The 13,187-nt window shown below is 38.8% G+C and overlaps 1 protein-coding gene across 1 annotated transcript in view; it reads right to left on the bottom strand.

Moving 5' to 3' along the window:
• LOC145735226 (otoferlin-like) overlaps positions 1-13,187 on the bottom strand; it is a 42,325-nt gene that overhangs the window by 18,095 nt on the left and 11,043 nt on the right. Inside the window, exons 3-13 of the mRNA XM_081989040.1 lie at positions 8,769-8,957; positions 8,433-8,711; positions 8,197-8,384; positions 4,995-5,190; positions 4,871-4,933; positions 4,726-4,810; positions 2,292-2,448; positions 2,052-2,238; positions 1,817-2,003; positions 1,662-1,766; positions 1,320-1,613 (exon numbers count right to left, since the gene is read on the bottom strand). Of these exons, the coding sequence (XP_081845166.1) occupies positions 1,320-1,613; positions 1,662-1,766; positions 1,817-2,003; positions 2,052-2,238; positions 2,292-2,448; positions 4,726-4,810; positions 4,871-4,933; positions 4,995-5,190; positions 8,197-8,384; positions 8,433-8,711; positions 8,769-8,957 (1,930 nt within the window). The remainder of the gene's footprint in view (positions 1-1,319; positions 1,614-1,661; positions 1,767-1,816; positions 2,004-2,051; positions 2,239-2,291; positions 2,449-4,725; positions 4,811-4,870; positions 4,934-4,994; positions 5,191-8,196; positions 8,385-8,432; positions 8,712-8,768; positions 8,958-13,187) is intronic.

Genomic DNA, 13,187 nt, shown 5'->3' with positions numbered 1-13,187 from the left:
AGAAGAGAACAAAAATGAACCAGACTCAATCAAGGATCCAATTTTAGACAATGAGAAGCTCCAGGATGAAGTGGGTGAGTTTCTACTATATGGAGATGAAAGAAGAACCAGAAATGTGCAACAGGATAATAGTGATATTGATGAAGACACTGATACTGATACTATTATTGAAATAAGTGACGATGAAAGTTCCATGTATTAAACCGACTTAGATCTAGTCAGTAAAATTGGGAAGCCACCCCAGTAAATGCAGGCCGAACAAGAACTAGAGACATACAGCCACCGTCGCGGTTGAGATATGATCACTAATAAAAAAAGGGGGGACTTCCAGTGTTAGTTCCTGTAGGTCCACGTTAATTTGCATCGTGATTCTCAACTAGTACGACATCCTAGGAAAAATTTAATTTGTCAATTTTTTTTATAGAAAAACATATGGAGTGCTTAATGCTATTTTTGTATTACGTTAGATTTGTACGGAATAGAGGGAGTCAGCTAATGTTGTACCGGCTGGCTCTGTAACACTTATGGAAATTAAGAACCATTTATCAACCCCGAGTGACGGAACTCCTGGGGATAACCCGGGCCTTGTTAAGTTTGTGGACTGAAATCATCCATCTAGAGTTCCAACTACTAAAGAAAAACCCATCCGGACCATGTGACTGTGCTTGTTGCGTTTCGCCTCCACCTAATATGTTCACTCTCTTCCACTTCTGGAACGCATGGGGAAATGTCTTAATTGAGGGCCGTCCATGTCCATTATGCTCCAGCCGGCATTATAGGCCCACAGATCCACACTTAACCCCACTTGAGGACGCCATCTAATCAACACACAGGTGCCCCGTCATTACAGCTATTTTTGCAGGAGTTTTTATGAGTTATTATTTTATTTTTTATTTTGTGTAAGAGTGCAAGATTCGGGGTAAATTCGGAAGTGTTTGGAAAACTATTCAAAATTCTCTTCGAAAATAAATTTACTTCAACCTAACTCAACATGTCCAAAAGTTACGTTAAAGCCAGAATTGCTAAGTAGACTTAAGACATAGGAATCGAATCGTACCCAGTTGAAAACTATTTATGTAGTGGAACTAAATAAATTATTAATCAGAGAACGGTGGTTGTGTCATTTAGGGTATAGCACTTGCCCCTCGAACCCCAAAAATAGGCTTGTAAGACTCAAAAATTGGTAGGATAAATTTTTGTGCCAAGAAATTTCGTTGCTATTCGTTACAGAGTTTACTTACAGGTTTTAAAACTAAATAATTCTAAGTATTTTTTTTTTAGATGCTATTATAGCTCTGGCAACACTACACCCACTTTACCTAGTTCGTCGCTGTCCGAATCGTTGTGCTCATTGGCCGACATGTTCTGACCGTCTATGGCGTTCCCAGCGTTGCCGATACTAATCTCAAAGTACACAGGTTTGTCCCCCAGTTTTTTGTCTATCATGGACGCATCAAACACAGTGGCAAACAGGAAAAACTCTTCATTTTTCGCATAGGAATCTTCGTTGATTGGTGCGGTAGGTTCAGCGTGCACCGCCGCTGGCGACAGGTCAATGTTGTCGGTTATTTCAGTTCTGATGGAGACCAGCAGTCTAGCTCGATAGGAGACCCCTAAACTGGACTATAATTAAGGCTCCCGAACAGTTTGACCAAACGTACCTTCCCCCAATCCAGTGTTCAGGTTGGAGTGTTCGTCTATAATACTGTAATCTCTGGTCGAACCGTACATGTGAATGTAGTTGGGCCCAAAAGTTGGCATAAAACCTTCAAAACCAATTCGATTATCTCCAACCAAAAAACTAAATTCAAACCACCTTTTTCTCCGTCATTTGATATGGTCTTAAGATCAATAAAGTGGGTACCTATCACTGTAGGTTTAACAGGATCGTCATCCCTCAGCTGAATTTTAATCCTCTGACACAAAGGTGGAAACATTTCCGTAAAAATCAGCTGCTCGTTCCATACAGGGGCGTAGCTGCCCTTCTTCACGCTAGTTTTACCCTGTACAACTCGTTCAGCGTTTGCCACACTGTGCATTAAGTAACTTACCACCAATCCGGCAAATGACACTTGAACGTAAGGATCCACCAGGTCGTGAACCTCTCCAATAAAAGCTTTTTTAACGCTGGCCATCAAAGAGGAGTTCATTTTGGGCAATCCGTCCGCCCGATAGATTTTCACTATAAAATGAGCAGTTTGTCGGTCCGTTGGGACTCCATCGGGCAACAGTAAATTCCTGAGAAAAGTTGTTATAAAACACAAAAGTGACCAGATTTCAAGTTCCGTTACGCTTCAATATCATCGTCATCCTTTTCGCTCTTTGAAGGTACTTTGACTGTGTCGCCTTTACCGATTACGCTAATATCGCACTTTAGGTAGCCCTTGGGGCCTCCGGCAATGTCGTCAGGATCACTCAGTAGGGCCCACTTGTGATAGAACTGGTGGTCTGTGAATTTAAGCCAGAAATCTGTTACATAGTAAAAGTATATTTAGTATACAGTGAGAACGCGTAGGTTGGAACAAACTCATTTGATTCAGAAACCGGTCAGAGGATTGGGATTGATAAACAAAAAACAAAACTTTACCATTTTTAACCAATCAGATCGGTGTTTATCGAATGATGCGGCATTAATGGGGCTGTTCCCAGATTTGAGAACGCCATCTGTACTTTCTAACTTATAGAGTTGAGTAAAGATGTCACCAGATGTTGCACAACCACTATCATTTCTGGCATCCAGTTGACTATACTGGAATGAAGTTTTTTCTTTGGTTATCAAGCCCTATAGCCTCTCTGATGAGCCGTAATACGGCGAAACCGGTCAGAGGAATGGGATTGATAAACAAAAAACAAAACCTCACAGTTTTTACCACAATTGGATGTTTTGCTCGATTTACAAGAAAATCCACATAAACCAACTCGACAAGTAGCTGCAGAACATTCAGTAAGCAAATCTTCTGTTCTAAAATATTTACATAACAAATGGCACCCATAGAAAGGAACATTTAGTTCAAGAACTTATTGAACAAGATTTCGAAAGTAGATTAGAAGTTTGCGCCATATTGATGGCGAGATGGAAGGCCAACCCGCATTTTTTGAACGAGATAGTTTTTTCTGACGAGACAACATTTTTTTTGAATGGTTCAGTAAATAGACTAAATTGTCTTGTCGATATTGGACCCCCGAAAACCCACACTGAAGTATGGAAAGTCGTACGCAATGCCCACAGAAACTAAACGTATGTGCCGCAATTGTGTGTACTTCAATTGTGGGTCCTTTTTTTTATTGAGGGAACACTTAACTCTATATTAGACCAGCTACAAAATTACATAATACCCAGTTTAATTGCACTTTATCCGAATGGTGAAAACCCAAATACACCAGCAGATTCGTTATGGTTCCAGCAGGATGGAGCGCCACCACACTATTCGCGAATAGTACGAGACTACCATCAAAATATTTTCGCAAATAGATGGATCGGAAGAAGAGGTTTCATCGAATCGCCCGCTAGGTCTCCAGATCTACCCCCATTAGATTTTTATCTATGGGGTTATCCGAAATCTAAAGTCTACTTTAATATACCCGACAAATATTGAAGAATTGAAAAATAGGATTATAGCCGAAACACAACAAATACAGCCACAAACGCTAAGTAAAGTGTTACAAGAATTCCAAAATCGACTTGCGAACTGTCAGGAAGTTAATGGTTTGCAATTTGAACACTTGATTTGATTTGTTTTATGCTTTCTTTAAATAAATTGGTTCTATTTAATAAACGGTATTAATTAGTGATGTTTTAATTTGGAAATTTCCCGGCAACTACTTAGATTTTTTTTTCCTACTTGGAGTACGATGCACAATTCAAAAATAAAATTAAAAATAGGTAATTCTATTTGAAATTATTTCCGAAAAACCAAACCCTTAATTTTAAGGGAGTTTGTTCCAACCTACACGTCCTCACTGTAGTAAAATTTTTATCCCGTTTTGAATCTCGGTTTATATCGCGCTACTTTTCTCCGTTCCTATACCAGTTACAAATTGCCGCTTTGCCCCAGGTCAAAGGAGAATAACGGGGCTTCAAATTTCATAAAGGAAACTTTCTTGCTACAACTTCAGAATGTGGCCAAAAAAGCCAGTTTGCAGGTGGACTAACAAGAGTCGAGCGGTCGATTTTTATAAAGGTTGAAAATGTTGCGTTTTTTAGTATGCAAGGTTTGGGGCGTTATAGCACCGGTCTTGTACGTCTTACGGAAAAATCAATACTAGCAGTAGAAACTAAAAGTGAAGTACATTTTGTCCCATTTAAAATTTCCTCTAGATCTAAATCTACAGGTTTGGAATTTTTTTGATAAATGACGTTTTTCTAATAGTTATTTATTTGCATAGCCTAAAAACGAAAACACTCTTCAAAGTAAGTTGGTAGCAAAAAGTGAACACATGTTGCTCTAACTATTCCAAAAATTAACTCGATAGGATAAATAGTAGTTACACACAAAATGTTTCAATGCCGGGTTGAATCTTGATTCACGTCACGTTTTTGCTCCGGTCTTATACAAGTTACGAGATTTCCTTATGTAAAACACACTTTCAGTTGATCTCTCCTATTCGCCTTTAATTTGATTATCAGAGAATAAAATAAAATGTTGTTGTGACAGTTCAAACACTTAATTGATGACGTAACAACCATTTACTCTGATATTGGTCTCAGACAGAAGTAAAGCTTACCTGGTTGCGCCCACACTGTTGCCACGTCCAACTTGAAATTTCCTAGCATTTTGTTGCCCCTCAAAAAATTGCGAGACTGTAGCACCTAAAACACAGAACATAAGCTAAATTTGAAATTTGAATATCAAATTGTTCTTTCACTTACCGAAAGGTGAATAATTTTGTCGAATAGCATCACTGGAGGCATGTGAAAGTCAAAGACGAAGTACTTTGCAATCAGAAAAGTGTTTTTTTAAGGGTGACTTTTGAAATTATAGGCATTATAATACCTCATTGTAGTAAGGACAATTGGTGCTTTCCTTAACACTGGTGAATTTTTTCTGATCGCCAACCTGGATGGCGACCACTGGGTCCATGTTGAGACCAGCCAATTGGCGTGCCTCAATGATTGTAATGCACACTTGGAAGTCTTGAGCTTTCAGGGCGGGATCTTCAACTGTTTGGTTGTTTTTGAGTTCTTTTTGCCTGAAAAAGTCACGTCTCACAGTCTTAGGCCTGGTCTACACCTCCAAATTTACCAGTTAATTTTACTAATACATTTGTTTTTTAGTTGTTGTGCAACATCTGTTGCCATCTGTACTCAACTCTATGAGTTAGAAAGTACAGATTACTAGTACTAGGCATCTGTTCCTAGATTTGAGAACGCCATCTGTACTTTCTAACTCATAGAGTTCAGTACAGATGTCACCAGATGTTGCACAACAACTATCATTTCTGGCATCCAGTTGACTATACTGGAATGAAGGTTCTGTTCTTTGGTTATCAAGCCCTATACCCTCTCTGATGAGCCGTAATACGGCGAGACCGATCAGAGGATTGGGATTGATAAACAAAAAACAAAACCTCACCATTTTCAATTTTTTTTTTGTTACATCAGTTATTTGGAACAGCTTTACCAGCCATTGAATGATGAATTCTGAGGAAGATATCAATAAAGTAGAAAAAAAAACCTAATGATCTCAACGACTAAAATGAAATTGCTATGAACAAATGAAACGATAGACACCAGCCACGTGACCTTCTCACCACGAACGCTCGAATACAGCCCACTTCAAAAACATCCGGTTTCCGTGAATGATCCTGTATGAGAGATTTTCATTCCCCATACATTTTAACGTGCTAATTGGTGTCTTTATTAACCCCAGACGACAGAGAATGGAGGACTCTTGGAGATATGATGATAGCAGCATGACTCTCATCCATGACCAGCAACAGCCCGCTTTTTTCAATAGTGGCAGATGGATGAGAAGTTATTACCCGTACCTTATCTTCGTAAGTAGGTCTCTAGCTGAAAAATGCGGCAAGACATTTATTGACCATATTCCGCATTCCTAACACCAGCCATTAATACTGACAGTGCCGTAGAAGGTCCCATTTAAAAGTCGGTTCAACCTCAGAAAGGTCAACTGGAACAAATTTGTAGAAGAGGCGGAGGAAAGCTCTCCCACCGTACTCAGAGTACTATAAAAAATTCATATCTACAATTAAAAAAACAGCTAGACGCAGTATTCCCCGCTGCTCCAGTATTTAATGTACCTGGTTTCTCTAACAAAAACAAAGGCCATATGATGAGTATCTAGAGCACTTCAGCGGAAATTACTTTTTCCCAGAAGACGCGATAAACAGCCTAGATATGAAACACAGCAGCAGGAATGCCTGGAGCCTTATCAAAAAGCTATCAGGTGGCCAAACATCTTTCAATGTATGAATCAACAAACAAAATCGCGCATCAACTACTGGTGTGGTAAGTGGTAAGTGCAGATCAAAAGGCGAACAGGTCACTTCACTTTCAGGGTTGGACAACCACCTGGGATAACTAATATCGCCTTCTTTACCACTGCAGAACTGAGAACTGGAACGACGTCCCTGAAAACCAAAAAGGCTTCAGGCCCGGATGACATACTGAATGAGTTCCCGATAAACTTAGGTCCACTGGCTCTGAACTGGCTTCTTCAACTGAACAACTAGTGCTGAACCAAAATCACAGTACCAAAGCTGTGGTTAAAAGCTAAGGTAATAGCCGTCTGCAAACCAGGAAAACCACGCAAAGATGCAAACAATTCCGCCTATTGTCACTGCTATGGTCCTCGTTTGCCCCCTATGAACGCTGAACAAGATTGGGCCCCAAATAGATTGCCATCTAATCTCCCAGCAAGCAGGTTTTTTGTTACCAGGATCACAGGAGTAAGAAAAACTATTTTAAGTTTTTTTGACAAGTGGCGAATGCGCTCGAGTATCTGAAGTAACGAAATTTTAACTTCTTGCGTTTCTGTCCTAAAATACACATACTCATATTTCAGTAAAAAGTGGATTTATTTTTATGGTCACAGAAGTAAGAAAAGGTGTTTCAATTTTTCTTGACAATTGATGGAAACGCTTAAGTATCAGGTATAACCAGATTTTTAACTTCTTGCGTTACTGCTCTCAAATAGAATACGCGATTTTCTGAATAAAGTGGATTTATTACCAGTATCACAGGAGTAAGAAATAGTATATTAAGTATCAAGAACAGTAAGTAAGCTTTACTGATCGATGACAAAGTTTGGAGGCTGAGCAAAGCGAAACCTCTAATTTGTCTGAGATCAGTAAATCAGTTACTGTTCGTGATGCTTACACTATTTTTTATACTTTTTTTTTATAAATATTCTAACAAATTTTATTTAATCCTGTATGTTACTTCCAGTTCAGCTGAACGGTAAGTACAGCAGACCGACAAGTCGTAAAAAAGTTATATTTAAGGTTGTATGACAATTGGTGGATGCGCTCAGGTGTCCAAAGTAAGAAAACTTTTTTCTCCTTGCGTTTTTGCTCTCCTAATACAAGTATCGAGCATGTAAAAATTGGATTTTCTATCAGGGACACATGAGTAACAGAAAGTATTTCAAGATAGCTTAATAATTGGTGGGTGCGCTCGTGGGTCAGGGCGGACTGAATTTTGATGAATAAATAGTAATACTTAAGCCAGCTCAATCATTTCAAAACATTCTTTTACACTTCTCTTAAAAATATTTCAGAAAATTAGTTGGAAATATGAAAGCTAGCATACTGCTGAAAATGTAGGGTGATGATCAGAAGAAACAATCAGCTCAAGAAAAATCAAACATCAAGAAGACGATATTTGGTAGACTAGCTCAAGACAGAGGCGTCAAAAACATTAAAGATAATGCTTAGAAGCAGACAAAAATATTTGAATTTGATTTGACTAAGCTATTACATAAAATAAAATTAAAGAAAAAAACCTAACCAAAATAAATAGTGGGAAATGTGGTTCATGGTATAGACGATGCTAAATCAAGTTACGTTGAACCACTGATGAACTGAAGGTACTAAAAATCACATATCACCTTTTTCCGCTCATATTACATGAGTCACACTGCATATCTTGTAAGTTAAGTAGAATTGGAACAACTTTATCTTAAAATTATTATTTTATTTGGACGTATAAACCGGACACTAGAACTAAATACTCACTTGAGCAACTGTCTGTCATCTAAAATTGACGTTTGACAGTTTGAGTCAATTGACTGATCGCTACCAGCCCAACTCTCCACGTTCGAGTTTAAGGAACTTCTTCTAGAATCAACACTTTGAGCAATAAAGGCTTCATCGTCAGTATCGCTGTCCTTTGACGGTCGTTGTTTTCCAAAACGAATTAAACTCTGTAACAATCAGATTTAAGCAAGAATCAGAGCGAATCAACGACTTACTCGAACACTTTTCAATGTTGATCGTTTTCGGTCAACGCAACACTTTTCCGGGGTTCCCAGTGACATGCCGCGCATCAACGACTTTCTGAATCCTTGACGGTGCGGCGTTGCCGCCTGCTCGTTGAGAATGTTTCGTTCTATGTTGGCAATGTTGCTCTCTATGTCAATAAGCATGCGTTCCTCGTCTTCAAACAGTCGATCGGTGGCTGTGCCGACACTCATTGATCTTAACGACGACGTGTCCGGAGCGGCGTAGTAGACAGTGAACTCTATCCCAATCTATTTTGTAATTAAACAGTGTTGCCAGTTGTCAGATAATTAAAAAACTAAAACCACCTCTAGGGTTTTGTTGTTGGTGTCCACCAGGTTATCAGTCACGTTGATAACGCTATCCTCTACGACTTTCTGTAAGCTCATGCGATAACTTCCCAATAGTTTGTCGTTGAAAAGTCGGTTTCTAAGGTAAAGTTCGATAGTGACGGTTTCCAGATCATCTACTGGTCTAGCAATAGGCCAGTCAGTCTTCTGTTAATACAGGAAATGCAAAATGATGAGATCAAAATGAACATCGTATTATACACACTACGTATTATTTGTAACACACTTCTTCTGGTTGATGCACAACCATTATCTAATAATAAATACCCTTTTGGTTGCATTGCAGTTAAAAATTCGATTTAATTATTTCCAAAATGTTTGATTATAATATTGAACGGTGCAGAAAATGAGTCATCAATAAAACCACTTTTCGTCAGGGAGATTTCTTGTGGTCCTAAGAATGTCCTGGAACAATAGAACCACTTTTGACCTATCAGTATCACCAAACTGCAAACGTTTAAAGTTGTTTAATTATTTTGGCGGATGTTGATTAAGTTTTTGGGGCGTAGAAAAGTAATTCCTAGTTACCACTTTCTATTTTTGTCAAAAAGGTTTCCTGAGATCGTAAAGATCCTTTAGTACCATAACGCCTTTCCCGCACTCTAGCAGTACCGCGAAACTGAAAAAGTTTCTACTAGAATGAATAAAGAGTTGTAGGTGTTAAAGGAAATGAAGAGAAGAAAGATCACCTATCTCTTTCGTCTTTGATTTTCAGATTTTTGCTTCTATTTCCTGTTTTTTTTTTTGCTATTTTGTCGATGAAATCGTGCTCTGGAAGATTCGGTATACTTCGATAGCCCCCACCACTTCCGGTTTTCTCCGGACTATTTAAACTCGAGGAAGCCATTTTGACTCTCATTGAACTTCTGCACACCTTTGGCTGTGGTTGGAAGCCGCTCACATCACTCTTCGTTGTGTGTGACTCAGAACTCAGTGTGTGAGGATTTTTGAGTGTTTGCGCATAATCTACTGCTCGTTATAGTCGCTATTTCTAGTGTTCTATGCTTTTAAGTTGCAACTAGGGTAAGTTTTTTTTTGGGTTAAGTGTTGATCCCGATGTCAATCATATGGAAATGTATTCGTTGAGGTAGAGGCCTACTGAGAGATTAGTGACCGATGAAGAGGGTCTTATTCTTTTGTTTGCTTTCTAAAAAGTAATAGAAAAGGGCTGAAACATCTTGTATTCTATACTCTTACGAGAAGGCTGAAACACATGTAACCTCTGTACTCCAGCAGGGAGAGTGATTGGCCTGTAGACTTTCATCTCTAGACTCCGTCTGTAGTTTACCAGATTGATGTACTTCTGGACTCGTACTAGTCACAGCTGTAAAGGAGTTATCAGGCAAGATTTTATCCACCTTTTAACTCCCACTAACACCAGTCACACTTTTCTTTTTCACTTGCCGAATAAATCCATTAGCCATCTGAATTGGTAGTCTTTATTTATTTTTTTAATTTTGCTTATTGGAACCATAGACTTATTCGACCTTCCTATTTTTTAATTATCATTTAATTTTTAGTTTAATTAATTTTAATTGAATTCCTCCTCATCATCATCATCAGCCTATATCGTCCACTGCTCAACAAAAACCTCTTTCATGCTTTGCAATTCCCTCCGGTCCTGTGCCATCAGCATAAAGTTTCCAGCGAGTCTCCTGTGTGGTAACTCCATCGGGCTGGTGGGCGTCCTCTGGTTCTGTACGCTTCTACTCTTGGTCTACATTGTATTTTTTTTTGTCCATCGTCCATCGGTTACTCTGGCCACATGACCCGCCTAGTTCCACTTCCTTCGCAGAATGGTCTCGACAGCATCTCTTACTCCTGTGTTGTGTCTGATGGTTCTATTTGGGATTCTATCTAGTTCTTGGTTTTTGTTAATGTCTCTGAAGAGACGTTATTAAGAGACAACAGAGAGAGAACGCATTGGATGAACACCTTTTTTAAACACCTTGGAAAGGTGGATCTGAAAATTGTTCTTAATTTTTTTCACAAATTTTGTCCTTTTAATCATTCTCTAATCAACAAGTACGTGTAGCAGCGTGTGAATAAGTTCATCACTAAAGAAGAAAATTAGACACATTTTAATTTTGTTTTTTATTTTTGGGGATATTAGTTATACGTACAGAAAACACCAAAAGATGCGCTTTTTTTAACGATTTAGTCAACGATCTTAGAAGTCAAATAGCAGGCTTGTATGGTGCGAATGGAAAAATTGTATATTTTATGGCTGTGTTTTTATGAGTAGCTTTACGATAGCGGAATTGATTTATTTAAATTTCTTTGGTATTCGATGTAGGTCACTTTTTTACGACTAAAATACCAATTTGCATATCAGTCAAATTTGTATTTGTAAAGTCACGCATAACTTGTATTGAAAATATAGCGATTAAGCTATAATGTATTATACCAAGTGTCCAAGACCACTCTGGACATAGAAGATTAACGTGGAAAAACGGTTTTGTAGGGTGAACGATACAGTTATTGGCCGTTTAAAGCATATTTTTCCTTTATAGCTATTAAAACTTTTTTTTTTTTGTTAATTATAATTTTTTTTTAATTGCAACGAGTAAAGTGAAACTTGTACTTTAACGATTAAACGAAATGAAACAAAAAAGTGCTAAAGTCCATAGAGCTTGAATTCCACGGATATAGATTATATCCATGCTTTGAAACTATTTATAATTAGTTTTGGGCGAACCTATTTTGAAATCACTAATTTCAGTAACGCTGGAAACTTCTTTTTTGTTAATTCCTGAGATGGATTATTTCTAAGTCATTCTATTACGCCTTTCCTGCAACCATCTTTCAAAGGCTTAAACATTGAGACATCGGCTGGCTAGAGTTATTTCCAGGTTTGTACAAATGTCACCTAGTTTTCGATCAGTATATTTTATATGCTTTGTGGCCATCGACCATGAGTATTACTGAAAACTTTACGGCTGATTTTTTCAGATGGCAATAAAAGGTGTTTTCCACATATTCATAAATTATTTCGGTTCGGATAATATGTTCATTGAGAAACAAGAAACCAAACCAATATAATAAATACTGGTGTATAAGTTCCTGCTACACTAAATGTGAATAACACAGTAAGGCCTTTACATCGATACGAGCGGCAAGCGATACCGATTTGTCGCTTCCGTTTGTCCTGGCTAGGATGGATTCAGTTTAAACTGTTAACTTTCGCGTCCTGCAATAAGCGAATACACAAAAATAAATCAGTCTTAATTATGGAGCCTACGGGCAATATGTTAAAATTTTACTTTGGAATTTTCTGCCCTTTATAACGTATAACCTCTTAAATCGGCCCGTCACGTCCCGCGGGTATGCGCGCTACAGCAGCCTATTGTCCTTTATAAAGACCACCAACCTGCTGGAGCATAAGTCCCTTATATCTTTGGGCAACAGCACTGCATCATGCAAGCATCTCCTACACTCGGGATCCTCAGCAATACCCATCAGGGACTGGTGTCGTCTCAGGTGACAATGACCGGTCAATAAGCCGTTCTTAGGTTGCTTCTGTTGAGTCTAGCTGTTTTGTTTTCAGAGCGTGTGGGGCTGTTATGAGTCCTTTGGCCTGTCTCATGCCCGGGGCGGCAACACAGCGGAAGTAAAACAATTGCCTGGGCAAGGCACCTATTGAGCAAGTAGCCACGCTTTTTGCAATCCCAACAAATGATTCGGGGCCTATGGGCGTCCCTTGTGCTTCCAATCGGTCGGCCTTCTTATTGTCCGGAACATCAAAATATTCTGGGATCCCGATGAGGCGGATGCTATTTTCAAACGGGAGGGTATAGAGGATTGTTTTACATTCCAGCACTAACCATGAGCTGACTTTCTCAGAGCTGAGTCCTTGGATGGCTGCCCTGCTGTCTGAGCAGATATTGATATTTCATCCAATTTGGAGACTGGACAACAGTTCGAGCCCACAGGACAAAATTGCAATATTTCTGCCTGGAAAACATTAGCATGTCCCAGAGCTCAGAGCAAGGACACTCGCTCCAGCAAGTTTACTGTTTTGTCTAAGTACAAATTATGTTAGATTATGAAGATAAACCTTATTGGATGATCTCCCGATCTAAGCGACATGATGAGTAGATAGAATACAGATGGTTCCAAGATGAACAAAAGTACAGGTGCGGTATGACATGCATCAGCAGAAGGAAATAATATTGTTCTAAAGTAGGTAGCATGGCAACCGTATTCCAGGCTGAAATAACAGCAATAAGTGCCTGAACACAAGAAATGATAAGGAGATCTTATCACAATAAGAGGATCCGAATCATCACAGTCAGCCAAGCTGCACTAAATGCACTGAAATCTGTTGAAATACGCTCCAAAACGGTTAAAAAATGGGTGGACACTCTGGCGTGCCTT

This window comes from Ips typographus, linkage group LG11 (genome assembly GCF_016097725.1).
Source record: "Ips typographus isolate SLU linkage group LG11, UJ_Ityp_2.0, whole genome shotgun sequence".
Lineage (NCBI taxonomy): Eukaryota > Metazoa > Arthropoda > Insecta > Coleoptera > Curculionidae > Ips > Ips typographus.
Note: the sequence above shows the minus strand (reverse complement) of the source record. Positions and strands in the feature narration are given on the sequence as shown.